The 24,243-nt window shown below is 41.0% G+C and overlaps 1 protein-coding gene across 2 annotated transcripts in view; it reads right to left on the minus strand.

The window, feature by feature from the left end:
• Nucleotides 1-2,292: 2,292 nt before the first annotated feature.
• GALNT9 (polypeptide N-acetylgalactosaminyltransferase 9) overlaps nucleotides 2,293-24,243 on the minus strand; it is a 175,208-nt gene continuing 153,257 nt past the window's right edge. For both annotated transcript variants that reach the window (XM_009911015.2, XM_054172907.1), the window contains exons 8-11: nucleotides 20,013-20,150; nucleotides 17,309-17,404; nucleotides 7,021-7,188; nucleotides 2,293-6,361 (exon numbers count right to left, since the gene is read on the minus strand). In XM_009911015.2, coding sequence (XP_009909317.1) covers nucleotides 6,215-6,361; nucleotides 7,021-7,188; nucleotides 17,309-17,404; nucleotides 20,013-20,150 — 549 coding nt within the window. In that variant the 3' untranslated portion in view covers nucleotides 2,293-6,214. The remainder of the gene's footprint in view (nucleotides 6,362-7,020; nucleotides 7,189-17,308; nucleotides 17,405-20,012; nucleotides 20,151-24,243) is intronic.

Below are 24,243 nucleotides of genomic sequence, written 5' to 3' on the forward strand. Positions count from 1 at the left end.
TGTTAAAAAAGAGTTGGCAGCAGTTATTCGCAGCTTTTTGCCACAGAGAACTACAGGGCATCCTATGGAACAAAAAAACCCAGCTACTGACTCACAGCAATTCTGTTATTTATTACAACAGGATGTTGTTATATCCAGAGGTATATGTGGATTAGATATGTATAGGTCCACGGTAGTTATTAGATCTGATATTTGGATTGGTGTGTATGGCCTCTGGCTTGGGAAGCCCTTACCTCTTGAAATTAGGGGGAGATATATGATGAAAAGATCATTCTACACATTCCCTGTCTGTTTCATTCATCTGGACATCAATAACTGACTGCTTTCAATGATGAGGTGATGTGCTGTGTAGACTTCTGGTCCCTTGCACAGTACAGAAGGGAGTTCATAAGCACTTCATATCTTCTTTCTGCCTCTGGGCAGATAAAAGTGACTTTGGAAGCAGGAAAAAAAAAAGCCTCAAGTCAATAGCAATATCATCAGTTGCAACAGAGCAGCTCTCTAGATGGTATAAATTACTATAGTTCCCACAACTTCCTTGGCTGCAGCAGCACAATGACATTTTATGTCAACTGCAAGCCTGGCCTGTCTGCTGATGTAGGTCAGGTCACAGGGTGTGGGATATCCTTCAGTCCTTTGTATTAACCAGGCAATTTGGGATATGTAAGTTGTTCTGTTTCTTTGGTTGTGATCTTTAGAACAGTGACACATCAATGACAGATCAATTGTGCTCTTGCACAGGTGAATTGTTAAAGCTTATCTCCAATGCAAAACTCCTAGGACAAAAAAAAGGGGAGGAAAAAAAGCCAAACACTTTCAGCATTAGCTTTCTGGCTCTGGTTTGATAGCATATTTCCCCCCATGCCTCAATGATACCAGGAATGATGATTGCAAGGTTGGAATTTTTTTTTTTTTAATGGGGATTTTTAAACTCTGTGGTTGAATGCTTCTCTTGGAGAACTGAGCAATCCCACAGGACCACACAAGAACAGAGCTTGTATTGCCGTGTGGATTGGTACCTGCCAGCACTGCACAGGTTTGTCTTTGTACTGGGATGGCAAAAGAAGCCTCCCCTCAGGTCTGGCAGTGTTGGCAGAGTCGCAGTCTGTGCTGTTGTCATCAGTCTCATCTTGGCTGTGCACACTCAGGGGCTGAGTCTCCAATGAGTGTCTGGTGATGCATGGACATCTTTGGCATGCACAGAGCTCGTCCACTTTAATCTGCTGCAAAGTGTGCTCTGCTCATCTCAAAAATGGGCTGACTACCTTTCAGAGCAGATTACATGCAATTTAAATTTTAAAACATCTGTATACTTTGCTTTTCTAGTTTTCCTTTGTATGACAGCTTTGAATTTTAATGCTAGTGCCCAAATGTACAATGATTAAAAAATGGAGCCTGTCAGCAGTAAAATGCATAGTAATTTATTAGCTTTTCAAGTGTAAATACAAATTGATTCGATGATGTGCCACAGAATGAAAAAAATCATTTGCAGTCACAAGTCTCATTCTAGTTCTTGCATCTTTAATTAAACTTATTACAAAGAGTTTGAAAACTGCACATTACTTGGTGATGGCCAATGGAAAGTAACAAGTGCTTCTGGACATCTTTGAAGAACACTCTCGATTCAGAAGCTCTGCTCTTCGGCACCGAGTTGCCACATATTGCTCACTGGGCCAAAGAAATTATGTTTTGTTCTTAGGGCAACCCATGAACTCAAGACCTTTAGTATCTTATTGTTAAGGTGTTTGTAATACTAGTCAATGTATTTTGTGGAACCATTCTAAAATCCATTACAATGTACTAAGGAGGTCACTGCATATCTCTTTTTTTCCTACTGCCCTTGGTGGCTGAGGCGTTTTATAAACACAGCTAAAATCTTCACGTGGCATAAGCACCCCAGGTCTTTATGGGGACAAGGCAATTTCAACAGTTATCAGAGTGAAACAGGGAGATTGTTAAGAGAAGACCCAAAGGCAATTAATTACATTTTTGAGAAGCTGCAAATACTGATGCACTTTGTACCAAATTCACTGGGAATTACTGACTGTATAATGCTTGTATTTACTCCTTGAGTTCCCTTGGTTCACTTGGTAAGCAGACTCTAACTCCAGCAGAATACCCTCAGTGCATTAGCATTTCAAGAACATCCTTGTTACCATGCAGGAAGCTGTAAATGTATGATGCACACATTTCAGTAGTCCAGGGTACCAACTGATGTATTTTCCATGCATTCAGCAATTACAGCTCTCAGCTTAAGTCCACTAGTGTCTCACACACCCACACCCACACCCACACCCACACAAAAGAAATTGTTTCTGCAAAATGAGATGGATTGGTAGAGACTGCAGTGATCTCTTGAGTAGGGATTCCTGATGAAGCAGAACAAGAATGTGTTAGGTTTATGATTCTTTGCAGACAGAACATAATATTAAGTTTACTTTGGTGGCATCCAGATTCAGAGATGTGTAAAGACATGATCATTCCTTGGTTTCTCTCCAGCTTGTTAGTTAGTTTTTCACAATACCATCTTTTATCTGTGGCAGGACCTCATCATTGACTTTGATGAGCAGTAAGAAGCAGGCAGTCAAAATAGCAGCAGTCAAAAATGGAACATCATTGCTAGAAACATTTTCAATGAGGCAAATTCTGACAGTTGTTTTTCCCCCCAAAGCCTTTCAGGAAGAAGACAAAGGTATTTGTATCCTAATTAAATGCTAATATGCCAAACTCCCTCTAAACTCCAACTTCTGTTAAAGTTCTTCCAACTCATTGGGCCCTGAAAAAGGCCCTAACGTGCTTTAGTATGGCTGTTAATGAACCATTTCAAATGAATACTGGATACTGAAGGAATTACATGCTGTGCAGCTGATCTAAAGAACAGTTTAGGACTGGTGTTATTTCATTAAATCTCATTAGCTTTGGCTTAACTACTTAAGATTGCATCTGTCCCATGTCAAACAGATTACATCCCTTGTCACAGGGCAAGTGAGGTTTTCATCTACTAGACCATAGTTTTTAAGAAGGAGCAGGCTGCTGAAAAGAAATATAAACAAGGGACTGCATCTTCAGACACATCAAGCCGTCAGTTTATTCCTTGACTCAAGATAGGTAGCTCAACATGCTCAGACTGTGTATGAAGATCTGTTGTCAGTTTTCATATCTTTGTTTTACATCACTTCTGTGGAACCATTCTTAATCAGAATTTAGCTTTCTGGGGGTGGAGCAGTCCTGAAGAGTTCTCATGCCTCATTGACAAGCACAACGCAGATATTTCTGTAAATGCAGGGGAATCCATTGGTCTTTTTTAGCTCTCCTTTCTCTTAGGTGATTTCCGCTGGAGATTAGCAAACCTCAGGAACCACTGAGCCAATAAAGCTAGAGGACAATTTTGGCTGAGGAACAATGGCTTTAATCAAGGCAAGAATAATTTCAGCTTGAAAAACAGTTTAGAACTTTCAAAGCAAGAAGGGTTTTTTGTTATTTTTTTTTTCCACCACAAGACTCAAATTAATTTTTAGGGAACTTCACATGCTTACAGAAGTTGTTTTTATTTTTTTAATGCTTGGCCTTTGATAGCAATGTACTAGACTTTATGTTCTTTCTCACATTCTGTTCTCATGTCTTAGGATCCAGTATCTAACTCCATAATCTCCTAAAATCAAACAAAATAGCAACTGAAGATTTTGATCTGAATTTTCTCTACCAGTCCTGTTACACTGTGGTTTATACTTCCCATAATATCTGTACTGCTGTGCTATGGGAAACGTGGCTGAAAATTTGAACACAACATTAAGCAGGACTTCAGATTATACTAAGGAGTGAGATACTGACAAAAGGCCTACAGACCTTGGTTAAAACAGATAATACCCAAGCCTTTATTTGTTCTTATTATTCCTTCTATGAGAGAATATTTAAGACCCTCCCACATGCAGAGTCATCGTGTTAATACCACAGCCAAAGCAGTGGTTCATACAGATAAAGACTAAAGCAGAAATAATCCAACAGATGTGTTTTTCAAGTCTAAGAAATTGTTTTGGTAAACCTTGAAAAAGAAAATGACAATCACAGAAAATGCCAGCTCCACTTTTAAGAGCTATTCCAATTCTTTGACATTATTCTGTAAATCTCAGACGTTTATCCCCTAAATCTGCTTTCCTTCTTACACTGAATGTCTTGTTCTTGCAAGCCTTCTGCAGCCTGTGCCCTCTGCACTCAAATCTTACCAGGACTGACCACTCTCAGATGGTGCGACCACGTTCAAACACTTTGCAGTGGGCAGCAGTGAAATTCTGAGATGACCAATTCATGTTTGTTAGAGTGGTGTCGTAGTGAAGGGTTGCCATGCTTGCTTGAAACCTTTGCAGATCTACCTGCTCTTCTCTGCCCTTCTTTCATGTGAGAGAAGTAAAAGATCAGCACTCAGCCACAAACTAAATCAAGGGGAATGGCTTTGTACTACGTCTTACATGCTGTTAGAAAGATGAATTTGGGGCAAAATACAGTGATATGCTTTCTAGATACCAACCAAGAGCTGACAAGAACTGATGGATTTTGCATGTTAAAAGTAAATATTTTATTACATATCATGCCCTTGAAAAAATGTTGTTTCCATTCTATTTTGTTCAGCATGCCTTGAAGAAGGAATGGCAAAAGCTCTTCAAGAAAGAGATCATCAGGATTCATGGTACCACAGTAGCTGCAATTACCTCTTTTCCTGGCTCAGTAAGACAAACCCAACCTTCATTTTCTTTTCAAGTACTATAAAATATTAAACAGTGACATTAACAGATACCTCCTCTGTCTCTCTTGCAGTACAACTGAATCTTCTGTAGTGAAAAGTTGTCTGCCATGGACCCACATCCAAAGGCTGTTGATGTTGACAGTGGTCAGGTAAGGCCTTGTCGTTGCTCGGGCCACTCGTGCACAGATGCTGCATGAGCCACTGGATACATTATCAAGTTCAGGTTCACAAAGATGCCGTCAATGGGTCAACTACAGTAAAATATTTATGTTTCAGAGTAACAGTTTTTGTATATGCTGTCTAGTTCTTGCTCTGGTTTGCCCTCTCATCACTAGGTCTCTGTTTTTCAAACACTGAAAAGACTTTGTTGGCTTGTTGAAGAAATTTCTCCAGACGGTGCTCACAAAGCTGTTTGCTCACATTTGACATTTTCACAGGATGGGTAACAAAATGGAAGATTCAAGTTGTTGTACTTCACAGATGGAACCTAAGTCAGTCAATTTGTTTTCAAGAGTAATGACCATCCAGCTTCCAGGCAGTTTCTGGAACAACCCAACTGTGTACCTACATGAGCAGCACTGCAGGATGGGAACCTTGCACTTACATAGTCAGGACTTGTGGGCCAGCTGAGGCCTCTAGAAATTCCTCCATCTGCTAGGACATTTACTGCCTCAAAAAGAGTTCAATATGCAAGTGTTACATTGTGATGCCTTTGGAGCCAAAAATGTAAAATGTGGCAATAGAACAGAGCATGTGGTTATTTTACTTATTCAACATTTACCTGTGTCTAACTAGAAGAGAGCTCTAAAATGCTGCTTTTCAACAGCTTGAAGGTTGAGAACCACCTGTAAACATTTGTGGAACAGTCTCTTTCTACAAACAGAGACTCCTAAACAATCAACCTTGAGTTTTATCATATATTATATTATATTTGCAGTGTTATTTACAGATCTTCTTGTTTAGTACAATGAACCAGACATGCTGAAAAGGTTGGATTTTCCAGTCCCCTTTTATACGAAGTACAATAAAAAGGCACATGATTATTCACCACAGGAGTTGTGCACCAGTCAATAACTTAAAGCTAAAAAGCTACCCACCAGAGAACTCTCTTTATGAGGCAGTATTGGGATCTCTCCTTTGAACTCATCATAGAAACATCTGTCTATTAACTCCTCCAGGAGAGCGTAAGGAACCCACATTTCTATTGTGTTCTGATCTTTACAACATTTCCAAATCACCAGAAAACTCTTGTTCAGCTTTCCAGGTCATCTACTGGAGCAAGAATGAGTCAAATAGGGCATGTATGTGTCTGCTTCTCTTGTTCTTCTTTTTTCCTCTGAATGCCCAGCTGTGGAGAACTCTTGAGGGCCAAGTCCTGTTCAAGCTAATTTGCTTTAAAGACAAATGCCTTGCAAGATATGGCACACTGAGCAATGGACAACAGCAGGAGAGGCAGCTGCTCAGCCCCAGCAGTCAATGTCGGCCATGCTTTATCCAGTTTCTAATCATCCATTTTTGCCCCGAGCATCTTTGTACAACTAATCTGAGCCCAAAATTTGCATCCTTTGACATTTCCACTTCTAGACAGCGGCCAGTGTCTCTACTGATGATTGGACCATTCTGAGAAAAAAAAACAAAAATGAAAAGAGGAATTAGGAGAAAGTCTAGAAGAATGCTAAACCTGTAAATCCCTAGAAAGCAGTCTAAAATGCCTGGAAAGTTCTGTTTATATCAAGTAAGTCTCTAGAAAGTGCTTGAAATTCCTAGCACAATCTAGATAATCCATACAAGTTCCCTGATAATTCTAGATTTAGAAACTGCCAGAAAAGTCCACAGAAATCACTAGAAATTCTGTAAGAAGCACTAGGGAATCCTTGCAGACTCTGAGAAGACTCCAAGAGACTGTGAGAATGCCTCTGAAAGCCCTGATATTTATTTTAAAGCTTCAGACCTAAAAAATCCTAGAAAGATGCTAGAAAAGTTCTAATAAAAATCCTTAAACACACAAAAATAATTTGCAAGTATGTTCTTGACAATTACTACAGAAACTGAGAATGCTCCAAGAAAAGATAACTAAAAATTCCTAGTAATATACAAAAAAAAAAAATAATCCTGGATAGCACATGAACTATAGAAAACATATCTGACTATTCCTGGAAGGCATAAAGAGGGACTCCGGGAACTGTCCTCTAAAGACCACCTTGTTGTTCATTTAATACCCTCTAGACCACCATTCCTCTCCAGCTGATCTCTGCCAGGCTCCCTGAGCTCTTCCGTACCTGTGTGAAATCCCAGAATCGCTGTGCGGGCCTCAGGACATCTTCACACTTCTTCAGAGTTGGTGTCCTGCCCTTCCCATCATCAACAAGACATTTGGAGTCAGGCAGGAAGGCTGTGGAGCCCAGTGGCCCCAGCTGCAGGACGCCTTCCGAGCTGTAGCGCACAAGCTAGGGAGGAAAGGAAAGGGAAGGCTTTAGCCCCAGAGACCCCAGTGAAGGGATTAGGTTGCCCTTTAAGCAAAGGGCAGCTGCAGAATTCTCTAGCTGAATGTTTAGGTGTAAAAAGGAAAACAAAGATTAATTCTAAACGAATCTCATTGGTCAGATGTGAGATGTACCATACCAAATCTCTCTAGCATTCTTTCACTCACTTCAGCTTCAGTCTGTTCTGACTTTAGTTCTTGGCCAGACTGCATGCATGTCGACCCTGAACTGCAAACTGGTAAGAATAACTAACTTTCTTAACAACTGCTTTGAGCTAACAAACTTCCCTTAATATCCTTTTCTCTCTCTCCTTTTTTGCCTAATAAACTACTAGGGGAAAGGGGAGGAGGGGGAGAGAAATTTAGGGGGAATTGGGGGTGGGGATTCTCCTTGGGAGGATCTGTGCTTGTGTTATTTTCCTGTAAGTTCTTGTATAATATTGTAAACAGTGTATATTTTGTACATACTCATTGCATTCCATTGTAGGGTGTAGGTTTGCTTGTAAAATACAGCTTTCCATTCACTTCTCCAACTGAGTTTAGCTGTGCTTTTATTGTTGGTGCATGTGGGCTAAAGCATCACACCACTACAAGGGACATGGAGCCAAATAGCTTTCTGGCCTAAGCACTGGTGAGAACTCCTTTATTATCCTGCATGCTGGGACCTTCCCAGTCCAGGACATACTGCTCAAAGACAAAGCCTGGGAATTTTGCTTTACCCACATGTGGTCTCTTCTAGGATGCACCATTCCCTTCTTTCTTCTGCTCCCCACCATTCCCTCCCCACTATTTCACTGCAAAAGGGCAATCAAGAAAGTGAAGTAATCAATATGTAAATCATAGGAACGCAGCAGGAGCTGATTTAACGAGGACAAAATGTCAATTTGCCATGCAGTTTGTTCTTAAGAGCTCTGTTAGAGGCTATTGATAGCAACAAGTCTAATTAGGTTTTGTAAACAAATGTTACCAAAATAAGGCAGCCATGCAATCAGCACCCAAAAAAAATGAGGGGGTGGGGGGCGGAAATAACCCAAGAATGAAGAAATCCTGAGGGAAATAACAGCAAATTTGATAACATATGCTTCAGGCCTGCGTAGACAGAGTCACACTGATCTTTCACTTCTGTGTGAGGCTTAATTGTTCTGCAGTTTAGTGAGGTGGTAAATGCTACTGGCTGTAATTAGAGGCCTCAGGTGAGGACTATTTATTATTTTAGAGGGGTTATTTTTATTAAAAAAACAAACTCTAAGCAGGCACAATCATTCAGGTTAATTTTTACAGGATTGAATATATTCTTTTTTAGCCTTTCTCCTAAGAGATGATTTCCCTTGCCTTGAGTCATTCCTGGTCCTCAAGAAAAAAATAAATAAATCAATATGTAGAAAGTGAGGTAAAAAAAAAAAAGGTCTCTTGTAATATTTTATTACATTAATAGTGGATCAAAGGAAAATATTTAAGGACCCAGAGAGTGCCTTCCTATGGCTCCTATGGTCACGATACAGATTTGTGCTGCAAGAGAACTGCTTTGCTCTGATCACAGCAGCCTTTTCTGCCTCTCTGCCTTCTTATGTCTTGAGTCAGAATGGAAGGTGATGCTGCTCCTTCTCTGAGTGCTACAAGCTCTCTGGGATGGCACAACCTTCCCTACAATGTGTGTAGGAAGGGACACAGCCAGCACACAGACTCACAGGAAAGCAGGCAGCAGACAAACCTGCAGAGCTCAAGGAACTGCATGAAAAGCAAAACAAACCAAAACCTCCAAGAACAAACAAACAGCAACAGAAAAGCTTTTCCTGGAAACACACTGGGGACCTTTAAAAGTTTCTTGTAACCCAAGAAGCCATTATGGAACTGCTGGATTACAGCAGGCTTGAAGAACACAATCTTGATGAGAGAAAGGATGATTTCAAACCCTATGTTCTGTCTCATACAGATTCTTTTTTGTTTTACAGAAAATTGTTCCCTAGTACAATTTGTTTCACTCTGTCTTCTGATAAAGCCTCAAAGCCTTTAGAATGGTTTTAGGATGCTGATTTAAAGGCAAAGGTGCTCTGCAGTTCATTATCACATCATACTGAGAGAGCTATGATAGCTATGGAATCCTCATTTATAAGTTGCAAAAATGAATAAGTAATCCCCTTAATTACTGCGGCTTCCTAGACAGTTGAAGGAGAAGCTGTTGAGGAAGATTTCCAATCACATTGAAGTAAAAATGCAGGATGTTAATTTGGCAGCAGGCCAAGGTACCAAATCAGACATATGAACTTCTCACTTCTGTGTTTAAATCCAGAGTCATTACACCAGCATAATATTTTGCTTTTCTTACCCTACAAGTAGTGAAGTGCAGCATCCAGGTGCCAAAAAGATTGCAAAACGGAGTCAGCTACGTGACTTGTATGCTGTGAGGCTGGATGCTGCAGGGTGAAGATCTGAGCCACTGAAGAAATGCAATTATCACCCAGGAAATACACTGCCTGTCTGGTCTGATTGCTGTTATATAGCTGAAATTACTTAACAAGAAAGGGAAGGAAGGTCACAAGTGTCTGCCACTTATTGGATGCTCCTGACCAGTGCACGAGATGTCTTTAAGAGTCAATCAAAACCCCTCGAATTAGAGCCTAGCTTTCTACAGCCATCCTTATTAACCTCAGAAGAAGCATGCTGTGAGTAATCATCTTGCTGGTGCTAAAAGAGCATGGTCTGCTTGCTCCAAGACCAGATATCCCTTGACAAAGTATGTGTTCATTTTCCCACCTGCCACTTCTGTTCAGAGCAACCATGTGAAGCACAGAGTTAACACAGAGCCTACATCAAAGCAAGCAGAGGGATAACTACATGAGGAGGCTTCCTGGTATGAGCAATGTCACTGTTGAGGCACTGCCAATGCACACTAAATCAAAACTTTAATTGCCTCCCTCCCCTTTTGGCTGTACAGGTATAGAGGGGACGTGTAAAAGAAGCACAAGCAAGCAAAGAGATGCAAAATATGAACAGACTGCCAGCTCAGAATAATTTCTGGTTTTCCCATATAAACAAGGAGGGAAGAAACCAACCAATCAAAAAGTACAACCTGTCTGTGCATTTCACACCTCTCAAATCCAATGGGTACTCATCAGAGTTTGAATAAACTGCAGGCATGGCTAGAGCTTAAAGGGACTGGGAAACCTATTCATCTTGCAGTCTTTATTATGCCTCTCCAGGTCTCAAAATACCACCTCAAAACCTGCTTGCCTTTGCCTTCTCTAGATAAACACAATCACTAATGAGCTGCCTGCTCTGTTGCATAGGATCAAATTTCCCTATGGTTTAAGACAAGCAGCACTTCCTGTACTAACATTAAATTGCTCTAAAATACTCTTTCTCTTTAGCTAGAATTTCCTGTGCTCTGCATCACAGGAGCCTTGTACTTGGGAAAGACTTTGTTGCACAGATGCAGAAAGAAGTGGAAGATACACTAAGTCTATTAAGTGTCTCCAAAATTGAAAGTGGCAGTTGTATGACAGCTCAGCAGAGTCAGAGATGGCTCAGTGCAGGAAACCAGCATCTATACAATGGTGAGACAAGTGGAATATCAATCATGGGCTTAATTTTCCTGAATCTGAACTTTCTGCCAAGAGTTCCAACAGTCATTAAAACTTAGGCTCATCCTAAAACAAAGTTGAATTCTGAAAAACTACCCACAAACAATTATCTCAGTTCAGACCACTGGGCATGATACAGTTTTAGTGCCTACAAAAAGGGATCAGAAATTAAGGCTCAGGAAATTAGCATGCAATTAATAACGTTTCCCTCCAAAGACATCATCTTTAATTCAATGATATCATAGCTTCCTAGAGACAATATAAACGGTGAAAACAAAAGAAGCATTAAACTAAGTTGCTTATTACTCTAGATTGGAAAGCAGGACCTGGGACATGAAAGGAATGAAACTGTGAAAATTGGACCTTCTGTGTTCAACTTTGGTCTTAAGTGCCACAGTCATACCAAAAAAAGAAAAGATTTCTCGATTTGCATTAGAGCTGTGGGCATAGTACAGCACAACAAATCAATTCCTAGTAGCAGCCAGTCCAAATCAAATGACAAAGTCCTCTTCATTATGGAATATTCAATCTCATTCATTAAAAAGAAAAGTCTGTGCAAGTTTTGATGGGCTGAGTGCCTTAGGTATCCACATACTCCTATTGCAAACTGCAGATCAGAAGCAGTTTTATACCTCAGGAGGATAGATCTTCATTCAGCTTTTTCTTTTGTCTGAGGAGAGCTAAGGATCCACATAAATGACACTGGAGCTCTGTTAAATACCTTGAGATCTAACCCTGATACTATCTGCTGTACTTATGATAACATAGGAAACTTCTCCCTTCAATATTCAGAAATGTGAGCAGAATGGAAGAGATGTCAAAGGTTTTTTATCAAAGCCATCCTGTCTGATTTGAAACCAGTGATGCTGCCTATGGAAGGTGATCCTGCAGGAGCATCAGTAAATGTCTGCTTGTAATTGAAGGATTTGACTTCAAAAAGCCCATTCTTGCTAATTTCCAGTCAAGTGAATAAAAGCACAAAATAACAGCAGGTAATTGCTTCTAGGAAACAGTTACATAGGTGGGTCTGGTAGCTTTCCACACTAAATATAACAACCTGCTCTGACTCTTGTTCTCCAGACAAAAGGGAATCTTTAATGATCCTTCAGCCCTCCAGGTTAAGGCAAGCTGTAAGCTGCCACAGAAACTGAGCTATTCAGGAATCCAAAATACCTGAAGTCTCCAGAATACTCACTACTACAAGACAAAGAGGAGCAGTTACCAAACTTCCAGGGTTCCTACATGTGACCCAGCCCTTCCTGCAAGTTAAGAAACTACCCTTTCACCCTTCCTGCTCCAAGGAATCAAATCTGCTACCCAGTGGGCAGCTCTGGAAAACCACAGCTCTAGCAAGCAAAATGTGAAATATCAGTCCTCAAGCAACAGTTCAAGTCAAATCTTTCATCTCCACTTATTCCATCTGTTTGCATAGCTGCGAGCTCCAGGAATCCGAACATCAAGATCTCCCTTCTTTCTGCTTGATCTCAATGCCAAGGGAGTTCTTGCTTTCACAGCTGCAGTGCCTCCTTTTTAGCTCTGCGTGAAAAGGAAAGAGAGGAGGGCGGAGAAGGAGGCTGTTCACGGGGGGGCTTTCTATCCCAGGATGCCATTTTATTAACTTCTCCTCCTCTTTCACATGCTGTATAATCAGCTCCACATCACAGCATTCAAGACAGTGAATGCTTCCACTGAGGCTGTATAAGTGCTCTCAGATGGTTCACAACCTGCGCATTCTATCACCATTCCACGAACAACTTGTTCCACTTTTGGGGACTCCCTGTTCACCCCTCCTCCTCCTTTTTCAAAATTTGCTTTCCAACAAAAGGGTATTGTGCAGTGCTGCAGAATCACAGAAGCAATGAGGTTGGAAAAGACCTCAGAGATGATCAAGTCCAACCTGCCACCCAACCCCTCCTGACAACTAAACCATGGCTCCAAAGCGCCACACTCAAGCCTTTTTTGGACACCTCCAGGGATGGGGACTCCTCCACCTCCCTGGGCAGAACATCCCAATAGCCAATCACCCCTTCTGGGAAGAGCCTCCTCCCCACCTCCAGCCCAAACCTCCCCTGGCACAGCCTGAGGCTGTGTCCCCTTGTGCTGGGTGCCTGGAAGAAGAGACCAGCCCCCACCTGGCTACAAGTAGTAGTTGTAGAGGGCAACAAGGTCTCCCCTGAGCCTCCTCCTCTCCAGGCCAAGCAACCCCTGCTCCCTCAACCCCTCCCCACAGGGCTGCACACCAAACCCCTCCTCAGCTTTGTTGTCCCTCTCTGGACACGTTCCAGCATCTCAACATCTCTCCCAAACTGAGGAACCCAGAACTGGACACAGGGCTCAAGGTGTGGCCCAACCAGTGCTGAGCACAGGGCAGTACAATCTCCCTGCTCCTGCTGGCCACATTACTCCTGATCCAGGCCAGGATGCCCTTGGCCCTCCCAGCCACCCAGGCAGAACCAATGGGTGATTGCACAAGACAAACTACATTCAGATGTAAGGCAGTTCAAGATCACCAATATATGGCTTTGTTTCTGAGTTTTATCTAGCCCTGAAGTTTCCTATTGCTCTCCCAGCAGTATTTATAAACACTTTTTTTTTTCCCTGAAAGGGATTAGATTTAAATTGCAGTTATAATGAGCACATATAAAAATGACACCACCTTTCCATAAAGTGAGTTTTAGAATCAGCTTAGACTGCTGCAAAACCTTGTCTGGATATTCTAACTCTCAGCTTACACTGACTTAGCTCAAGTCAAATTCATTAAGTTCAACTGATGTGAAATCAGGCTAAATGAATTCCATATCATCCGTAAAAGATCTTGTCACTGTTTGAATAAAGACATTTAAAGCTGATGTCATTGAAAAGATGTGATTGATCATGGGAAAAACTGACTTGAGAATACCTTAGGGAAAGGCATTTTGTTCACAGAGCAGTAATGGTGGAGTGGGTTTGTTTTTTCACTGGTAATGCAGGACTCCACCACGCAGAGGTGTTGCAACGTGCAAGGGAAAGAGAAGGATAAGAAGTAGAAGAAAAGAACCTTTTATCACAGTAATCTTATTCCTACCTCTGCTTTCTTTATATACTTGACTGACTTCTGTTGGCTTCAGTGGGACTATCTGTATGCTAAAAATCACTGCTAATTTGCTTGTCAGAATTGAAGAGTATGAAAACCAAATGAGAGTGTGGCTGAATAGGAAGAGGCTTTCACACCAGTAGGACACACCAAGAACCAGCAATAACCTGACTGGTGAAAACGAGTTCCGTGTTTATATTCACTTCTAGTCCGAAGGCATGTACCACTAACCCAAATCTCAATTCAGGAGGGATGCTTTATGCCCTTTGCTGGGAGGAATAACGTCAGAAATCAAAACCTAAACACAGCAGACACCTACGCTCACCCAGGCTGATTAGAAGAGGGGCTTTAAAAATGTTTATTGAATATCTTAAAACGCTTGCTGTCAACACCTTTCATGCTATGTGCTTGAATATCCTTGCTTAGGGTTTGTGCAGCTGTGGTTCTCATACTGAATTAATTTTGGAAATTGTGGTGAGGTGATAGAAGTTTTCCAGCTGTGTAATCATTAATTAACTTGGCTGCATTCGAGTGGCTGCAACCCATGCTTGGCTGTGAAATAGTCAACTTAGACAAAGCACCACCTCTGCCTTTTGCTTGGTGTTGCTTACAGAATGAACTTTTTTTTCCCCTTTTTTTCTTTTTTTGTTTTAGCTTTTTATTTAAGGGGGGGAAAAAAGGAAAGAGAAATGGAAAGTGCTGCAGAATGATTTGACGATTTGGTAGATTAACTTTTTGCCTTTCTCCTACTTTTATAGTTCTCACACACAGGGGAGACTTTGGATTTTAAGAGTTTGGGAAGAGAGACTTTCTCTTTTAATGCATTTATACAGTGCTAGTAAAAAAAATAGGGCTCTAGCTTATGGCTATAAAGTCTAAAATCCTGTTTTTCAGGCTTTTCCAGAAACTTCATGCAGACAGAATACTGAAGATGTGCAGCAGAAGCGAGCCAGAAGAGATTTAACTGGTCACTACTCAGCTTCAGCTTCTTGGGCAGTAAACACTTTGTGTATTGTTATTTGCACCTGAGAAGAGCTGCCCAGTGTTTAGTCTAGGGCCCACAATTCAAAAGGTATCATCTACTAGGCAATATGTTTACGTATTACTAAAAGGAAAATGACCTCTTCCTCCATGGAAAAAAAAATTGGCCAAAGCTGGATGCTGAGAAGTGAGCTACTTTGGGGCCCAATATTTACAAGAGCGAGTCAGGAGAAGCTGGCCTCATCATACTTCCTTTCAAATAAATCCACAGTAACTTATGACCTCTTCTGTTTTCTTCTTCTGCAAGTCCAAGCATAGGCTATGAAGCAGAAGCCATGGAGGTAAACAAGTAGGTTAAGGGCTTACACTGCAAATCAATTGCAGTCAGAGACATTTGCTCATTACTCTTCTCAGTGCTAGTACGATGATAGGAGGTTAGATGTTGCAAAGGGATATTCTGGAAGGATTTAAATTTGCAACTTGCTGGTCAAAATTAGAACAGAGCAAGAGACTGCACTCTGAATGTCTTGGCATCTCTAAGTGGAGTCTTCTTGAAAAGCTCATTTACATCTAATTAGAGCAACACCACTGTGTTACCTTACTCAGAGGCTGTTCCTTCTGCCTTTACTAGGAAAATGTCAGTCAGCTGTTCCATAACGATCCTGCCAAAGGTGGACATTTTGTCAGCAGGAATTACTGTCCATTTCACTTTACTCTAACAAGGTGTGATGCTTCACCAGCTTGCAATTAAGCACAACAGGCAATATTTATATTTTGCAACTTTTGTTGTGCCTCCATGGTTCCATATGAGCAGGACTCCAAATCCATCTATATAACTGAACTTCAGGTAATTGTTGAGTCTGATAAATTCAGAGTTTATTTACACATGAGCATGTTTCATTTATGTCATTTTGATTCACAGAATCATAGAATTTCAGGGGCTGGAAGGGACCTCGAAAGATCATCCAGTCCAACCCCGCTGCCAGAGCAGGATCATCTACACCAGATTACACAGGAATGCATCCAGGTGTGTTTTGAATATCTCCAAGGAGGGAGACTCCACAACCCCGCTGGGCAGCCTGTTGCAGTGCTCTGTCACCCTCACAGTGAAAACATTTTTCCTCATATTTCTATGAAACTTCTATGCCTCAACTTCCACCCTTGCCCCTTGTGCCATCATTGGGCACCACAGAGCAGAGCCTGGCTCAATCCTCTTGGCACTCACCCTTTACATATTTATAAACGATGAGATCACCTCTCAGCCTCCTCTTCTCTAAGCTAAAGAGCCCTCAGCTCCCTCAGTCTCTCCTCATACAGATGATGTTCCATTTCCCTAATCATCCTCATGGCTCTGCGCTGGACTCTCTCAAGCAGCTCACTGTCTTTCTTGAACTGAGGGGCCCAGAACTAGACACAATCAATATTCTATATGAGGCCTCACCAGTGCAGAGTAGAGGGGGAGGAGAACCTCTCTCAACCTCCTACTGGTCACACCCCTTCTAATCCACCCCAGAATGGCATTGGCCTTCCTGGCCACAAGAGCACGTTGCTGGCTCATGGTCATGCTTCCATCCACCTGGACCTCCAGGTCCCTTTTGCCTTCACTGCTTTCCAGCAGGTCTGTCCCCAACCTATACAGGTGCATGGAGTTTTTTCTTCTCAGGTGCAAGACTCTACACTTGCCCTTGTTGAACTTCATCAAATTTCTCCCTGCCCAGTTCTCCGGCCTGTCCAAGTCTCGTTGAAATTCGGGTGATACTTCACAATAAACTGGAATTGCTTTTCAGAAGAAGCTCCTCAAGCCCTGGATTTAAATAATATCCAATTTGTATCTAACAACCAAGAGACATCACTATGAGCACGAAAAGAAGAAATGCCATTTAAAAATCTTCAGACATTGGTAAGAAAATAATAATATGCACTGGGACTGATAAGGGGGAAAAAAAAAGAAGCCTCCTATTTTAGAAAAGTATTAACTGCCAAGATATCCTTAATTCCCTTTGAAGCTGATGTTAAATATGTGCTTAACTTCTGCCTGCTTGGAGAATTGCATCAGCAGCCTGTTTAATCATTTCTGCACAGGAGCCTACTGGAGCAATGAACAGTTAATTCAAAGAGGTAGTATTCCTGCATTAGTCAAGTCATAATGAGATGAGCTGCTCACTCACACAAACACTCTGAACTCATTAATCTGTGGTTTATCTCACTGTTATTAAAACAAATGATCATGATTCTTCTGTTTTTCCTGATGCATCTTCAATGTATAGATTCATGTGCTGAGTAGCTTGGGAAAAGGAACCCAAAAAGACTGAGGTAAGGTCAGATGGTTTCCTTTGCAACTCAGGAATTTACTGCCAGACTCAGGTCAAATAAACCAAATAAATTCTGTTGCCTCTGAAAATTCTTGAAGTCAAAGGTTTCTTATTAATTAAGGGATTGTAACCATTTACCTGAGAGGACATTCCATGGCATGGATAAAGGATTGCTTTGTCATCCTCTTCGGCTCCCTGATCTAAGCAGTAGCCGCTAGCTTTGCTGTTACGCACCTAGAACCGATTGGAAGGAAAAGAGCTGTATTAGAAATTCATCTCTATGCTGCAAGTTCAGTCTGGACAGCTGCTGAAACAAAGAGTGTGTAGAACTGTTCCTCCCTGAGAAGCCCAGGATTATTCTCCAGGTGTGACAGGATGCCAAGAGCAAATTTGCTTCGGGAAAAGACATTATTTGGACAACTTGCTGTCTTTACAGACCTCGGGGCAGAGTTGTATTTTCAGCAGTTACTCAAGGATCAAACACCCCTAAGGTTGCCTCTAAGAAACCCAGGCCAACTTTTGCTCCAAATTACCCTTGCGGAAATATAACTTTTGACCCTCTATGTTGAGAATGAGACTTCACCAATTGGCATAGGAACTATCCAGGATTGGTGCTGGATGTGGCATCCTTGTGTTTGCTCCTATTGCTTACACACAAACAGACAAACAAGCAAAAAGAATGTGGAAAAAATATACTTGACTCGAGAATATAGTATAAGGTTCTGTACAGAAGTGACATAAAGCACACTGTTGTGAAAGGACACAGCAGGGATGAGCAGCGTTAGAAGGCTTTCCATATATTTAAGTGTGGGTTTAGAGATCTAGTGAGGTAAAGAATTCCCATGCCTCCCCAGACAAGAAGAATTTAGAAGTCTATAAGGCTGTGTAGCTGAAATTTCAGGCCGTTCTTTCTCTTCTGGCTAGAAGTACTGAACACGTATTTTGGACACAGAAAATTTTTTACAGGTATCTTAAATGAGAAATTATTTTGATGGATGTTTGGAAACAGTCAAGAGGTCAGTTTTGGTTTAGACAGTGAAGTATGTGTCTGGCCACCCCCATAATATAGAGAGAGTTGCTGCATGAGGTGTTGAAAAACATCCATAAATAATCCTTCATACTATGGTGTACAAGTGTAACAGGGAATCTGATAGGATAAGGGGACTCACCAACAGTGAAATTCCAGAAGGTTTATTTTATGTCTCAGGCACTGTAAAGGCTAAAGATGATGAAGATGGCTTTATGACATGGCTTTAAATATGTGAACTGAGTCACTAGGAAATATATTTTTCCTACTGTTTCAATCTGTTTCACATCTAGTCCCTTAAACTCACTAAAATCCAGACATCATTTCCTTCAGGAAAATAACTGGAAGTGAAAATATTTACTAGCAAGCTTGATGTCATTGAGGATGAAGCCTCTAGTTTTTCGTTATGGGCATACAAGACTGAAAAGGATCTAAGCTGGTTTGTGGTACCTGACAGCTTACATGGCTCCATTTTAGTATCAATTTTAATCAATTAAATACTTGCATCACTAAAACTTCCTGTTTGGCTCAAGAACCTCCATGTTACCACTCAACAGAAAAACTTTTTTGTTTAGAGCCCAGCTTGCTGTCTGGTATAATTGACACAACATTGGCAGAACTGCCAATGTACTTTGCAGTTAACAGCCTTCTCAGAGCTGACAGTTACTAATAGGTTCTGTTGAATTTACTAAATGTCTTCCCTCAGTTACTGCCAGGGACAGTTATATTAGGATGCAAAGTGATATTGTGTAATAAAACTTGCACTTTGTATCAATATTTGAAGTGCCTGACTTATTTTTATATGGAGTCAATCAAATGGAACCTAAAGGAATAATGTCCATTTAGTTGTCTTGTGTGAAAATATATTGCCTTTGGATTTAATTGTAGTTCAAGCAGACAATTAAAGCAGAATCCTGAAAACATTATGCAGCAGGAGAGCTCCTAGAACTTTGCTCTAGTTCAAAGCCATAAGTCACAGCAATCCTCATATTAAAGGCACATCTTATAGATTAAAAGAGTTACAGAGGGCATGTCTGACTTCTTTAAAGACTGGGGTCAAGCATATGTTGAAGCATATGTTGATTGGTTCACAGAAGAGAAAGACAAGACACAGGCAGCTGAGGTGAATGTAAAAGTCTACACATCTCTGATGCATTTGGATTCAGCATTTTCTTAGGGTTAGGTGGACACCTATCTACCCAGGTGTCTCCAAGTAGGTGTTCCAAGGTCTCACTCAATACTGTACACAAGTGAAAATGAAAACACAGAATCCAAGCACAAAGCAACAAAATTGGTTTTCCTCTAGTGGCTTTTTCATCGTGAGATGAAGATGAGATGGTAGCCTCATTTCATAATCTGAACAAGGATATGTTGCTTTTTACCCTGAAAAAGGAAGACTGCAAAAATGAATTCATTAAGTGAATGTAATTCTTCAAATAGTTTGGCAATTCTTTACTCAAAAAGGATTCAAGAACCTCAGCTGTGTACTCATTAACTATTATTATCTTAGCTCTTTTGAGTGCAGGTCGCCCTATTTGGGAGAATTATTACCTCAAATTTATGTTCTCTATTTTGGACTGAAAGCAAAAGAGGTTGCCTGTAGTGGTTAGTGAGAGTGATTTAATCTGCTAACCCAAATGAGGGGGACAGGGCTTCTCAAAGCCACGCTTCTTAGTGTTTATTGACAGCAAGGGAAGGCGTTTCTTTTGCTGCTAGTGTGCTGACTGGAAATTGCTCTGTACAGCCTGATACCCACAACTAGGATGAAAGGACTGCTCTAAAGCACCATGATGCATTTTCTAAGCCATACAGTACCTCTCCATAAGTAACTGTGTTATTGTAAACCCTCATTTCAGGATAGACGTTCTCCAAGTACCACTTAAAACTCCGACACTGTAGTCGCTGTCGTAGAGCTATTCTTTCAGAAACATCTCCAAAGTCAACTCCAGGGTTCTGTAAAGCAGAAAAAAACACACCCCCAAACAGCAAACTCATTACATTGACTTTACACTTGTTTTCTTTACTGAAGCCAAATGGAGTTCATTTTATATACCAAGCTGTATTTCCCTCTCTTTCTCTTTTGTAAGTAGCAGCTCATCAAACAGCTGCTGTTGAGAGCAGACAATAAATATTAATGAAAGTCAGTGGAAAAAGAAGGATAATGAGCAAGCAAAAACCAAGCATAAATCAAAACAACAAGAAGACAATGAAAATGTTGTTACTTAGAGCAATTCTAAATGTTTGCAATCAAACCTGAATTGAATTCCCTCGTTTGGAATTTAGGTGGCAATTCTGATCTAAGGTATGGCAGGGTGGTAATGGCTTACTCTAGTAACAGCCTTGAGTATTCACTGATGTAAATGAGATAAGAGCAGACCTGTTAAAACTTCAGAGCAGGATTGCACAAAAAGTCATTTAAGCTCCATTAAACATTTGCACAGACCAGCATTCAGTTTTCACTGGAACTGGAGCTCACTTGCAGACTGGAGCCATAAAATGCAGTTAAAGATCAAGGCATTCTTTATAATTCCAATTCAGCATTTAATTCATATTTGCATACAAATCCCATGAAAAACACAGGCTGGGAGAGCAAAATCCAAACCCAGCTATTTAAAAAGCACCAGGTCCTGAGTTGTGTCTGTTCATTTAAACCATCATAAATCCTTACAGCTCGGCATGAAGACAGTAAGAGTCATCTCATCTAAAAATCTCCCCCCTCCCCCCACTGTATGAATTAAATGGACTGAAACTGGGGAGTTTTGCATGGATCTGTCTTAAGTGCCTTGTACATTTCCTCCAGAAAGATTTCTGAACGTTTCACAAATTATGTCTGATGCAGGGTTACAAGACAGCAGCAAATCTTAGCTCAGGCTTTATTAGAATCCCCAACAGATGCCTTGTTTTCAGAAGAGAATACAAGTGTAATACTGAACAGGTTTTTCTATTTGCCACATCAAGAGTTTGCTGTGCTCACTGCTGCTCGCTGCTGCGTACTTTGTCATGAGCTCTCCGTGCAGCATCCATTCAGATGAATGTTAATTTACATACTAGTGCAGGCTATGTGGAAGGAGAGCAATTCTCAGAGGCACTCAGTACAATAAATCATTCAATAGAAGATCCCTTCATCACTAAAATTGTTGAGGAACAGAGCCCAAGCAGGGGCATACCAAATTTTTGGTTTAACTAAAGTAAAGCTATACTGCCCTGCAGCTGAAGGCTATAGGAATATGATCTTGCAGGTGTCCTAGTGGAGATACCTATTATGCACAGGTCCTCAATAACTTGGAAGGGAGCAAGATGTGAAAAAGATGGTGAGAGTTATGAAAGGGCTCATTAAGATGGGTTTAGCTATGGGAGAAATCATGTATTTTATTTCCCTCCTTCTGCCCAGTTCTAATACAGTGCCCTGTTTTCAGAGCCATTTCTACAGAACACAAGAGCAGCAAGCTGAGCAGCTATGAAAATGCTTTGCTTACTGCTGCCCTAGCTGCAGCCTTTGTGTGCAGGTTCCAGTGGGATGGTACAAGAATAAAGTGTCCACAGAATTTAGTATGTGGGCATTCTTTGTAACTGGGCAGTAAGAATCATAGAACCATTGAGGTTGGAAAAGACCATAGAATAGAATAGAATAGAATAGAATAGGATAGAATAGGATAGAATAGGATAGAATAGAATAGAATAGAATAGAATAGAATAGAATAGAATAGAATAGAATAGAATAGAATAGAATAGAATAGAATAGAATAGAATAGAATAGACCAGACCAGACCAGGTTGGAAGAGACCTTCAAGATCACTGTGTCCAACCTATCATCCAACACCACCCAACCAACTAAACCATGCAACCAAGCACCCTATCAAGTCTCCTCCTGAACACCTCCAGTGATGGTGACTCCACCACCTCCTCGGGCAGCCCATTCCAATGGGCAATCACTCTCTCTGTGTAAAACTTCCGCCTAACCTCCAGCCTAAACCTCCCCTGGCACAGCCTGAGACTGTCCCCTCTGCCTTGAAGATCACCAAGTCCAGCCATGTATGTAACTGCTTATAACTGTACACTACTCCTTTGTCATCTACAGCGGAGTAACTCTATGAGCACTAACACTATCTCCCTTTTCCCAAGAGCTAATGGGGTTGTTTTTATGATGCACATTTTGCCAATCAATTTATTTTCTGGAAAGAAAATTCTAATGTTCAGTAGTTCTGTTGATTTTATGTCTCTCAATGTAGATGTGTCTGTTCTTTTTTTTTTTTTCAAGCACTACTGTAAAGCTCAGTGCAGAAAACTACATCACTAAGTAATCTCAGAGAGATTAAAGGAAATCATGTTTTGGTGTAAATGGTTATTATCTTGTCTTTCCTCAGAATTCATTTGCAGGCAGCATCAAGAAAACAAATTTACAGTGGTACTTTTTCTTCTCCTATTTGTATCCACCTGATAAAATGGCCAGTTTCAGACAGGGCCAGAATGCCCCTAAAAACTTAGATGGACACTGCTTTGTCTTCCTCCTACTATCAAAACATCATGTGTGGCAAAGAAGTTATGCAGTGCTGCCTTTTTGTTAAGGCAAGACAAGTCTCTGCGACTAACCTCTCATGCCAAGAGGAGTCACCAAAACACATCCTCTTTGAGAACTTGCACTGCAGTATGTGAAATTCAGATGTGGGAACATCTGACACATTCAGACATCACATGGAGAAGAATGAAATATTGCACTTTAGGCAGAAGCATTTTCAAAGCTACAACAGGAATGGACAAAAATGGGTTCTGACACATTACCCAGGGACCAAAGTACAAATAGATTTTTAGGACCCAGACTAAATCTGACGAAGTCTTTGACAAGACTTTGATGGACTCTGGGTCATAACTGAACATTCACAAAGATGCTGCTGGGTTGGCACATTTTCCTGTTCTGATAAAAAACATTCCTGTTTCCATTTATTTCGATCAGCTCTGGACAAACCTCTCATGAGGGTTAACTAAACCATTATTACCTACAGATTGGAGTCTGCCTCTCTGCTCTCTCTGTGCCCCGTTACATGAATAATTTGCATGCAAATACCACTGAAAAATACAGCAGCAGCCAGCTTCCACCTGACTGGGATATAACATACATTTCTTCTCTCCAAGAATAATGCTCAGTGGAGATGTAGCATGTGATATACTTACAGAGCAAAGTGACAAACTGAACCACCAGTTTATCTAATATTTATATTACATGGATTCCTAGAGGTCCCCACATGCCACCTACAATTCCTGTGCACAGTAAGAAACTGAATGTGCCCACACTGCAACTCAGCCTGTAGACAATAAAACTCGTTAATGTGTGATTCTTTTATCACATACTTTGTTTTTTATGCTGGTGAGGTCTACTGAGTCTCATGATGAAGGATGGTATTTATTTATGAACATCTCTGTAGTCCTCAGCACTGTAGCATAAGAACACCTCAAAGTTTAATGGCATCCCAAATTAATGACTTCTTCTGAGGAAGCACATAAACCTGAAACATTGTGCTCTAGTTAAATTATAAATCTCTGTCATCGCTCCTGAGCATACAACAAAACTTATACTGAGGAATCAGGTTTATAGGCAGAGCTCTCCAACATGCACCAGCATGGAAGCATTCTCCCCTCCAAGCTTAGCCCACCTTGTGCAACTGTGGTAACATCCTTCATCTCAAGAACTAGTGAGGAGCAGCCATCCACATTTCACAGAATCAAAGGATACATCTAGTTGGAAGAGACCTCAAAGATATCCAGTTCAACCCTTGACCCAGCACTAAAGGGTCAACAGTAAAACATGGAATCAGTAAGGTTGGAAAAGACCTCAGAGATCATCAAGTCCAACCTGTCACCAAAGGCCTCATGACTACTAAACCATGGCTTCAAGTGCCACATCCAATCCCTTTTTGAACACCTCCAGGGATGGTGATTCCAGCACTGCCCTGGACAGACTAGTCTAATGTTTGATAACCCTTTCAGTGAAGAAATATTTGCTAACATCCAGCCTAAACCTCCCCTGGCTCAGCTTGTCACTATTTCCTCT

This window comes from Dryobates pubescens, chromosome 25, assembly GCF_014839835.1.
Source record: "Dryobates pubescens isolate bDryPub1 chromosome 25, bDryPub1.pri, whole genome shotgun sequence".
Taxonomy (NCBI): Eukaryota; Metazoa; Chordata; class Aves; order Piciformes; family Picidae; genus Dryobates; species Dryobates pubescens.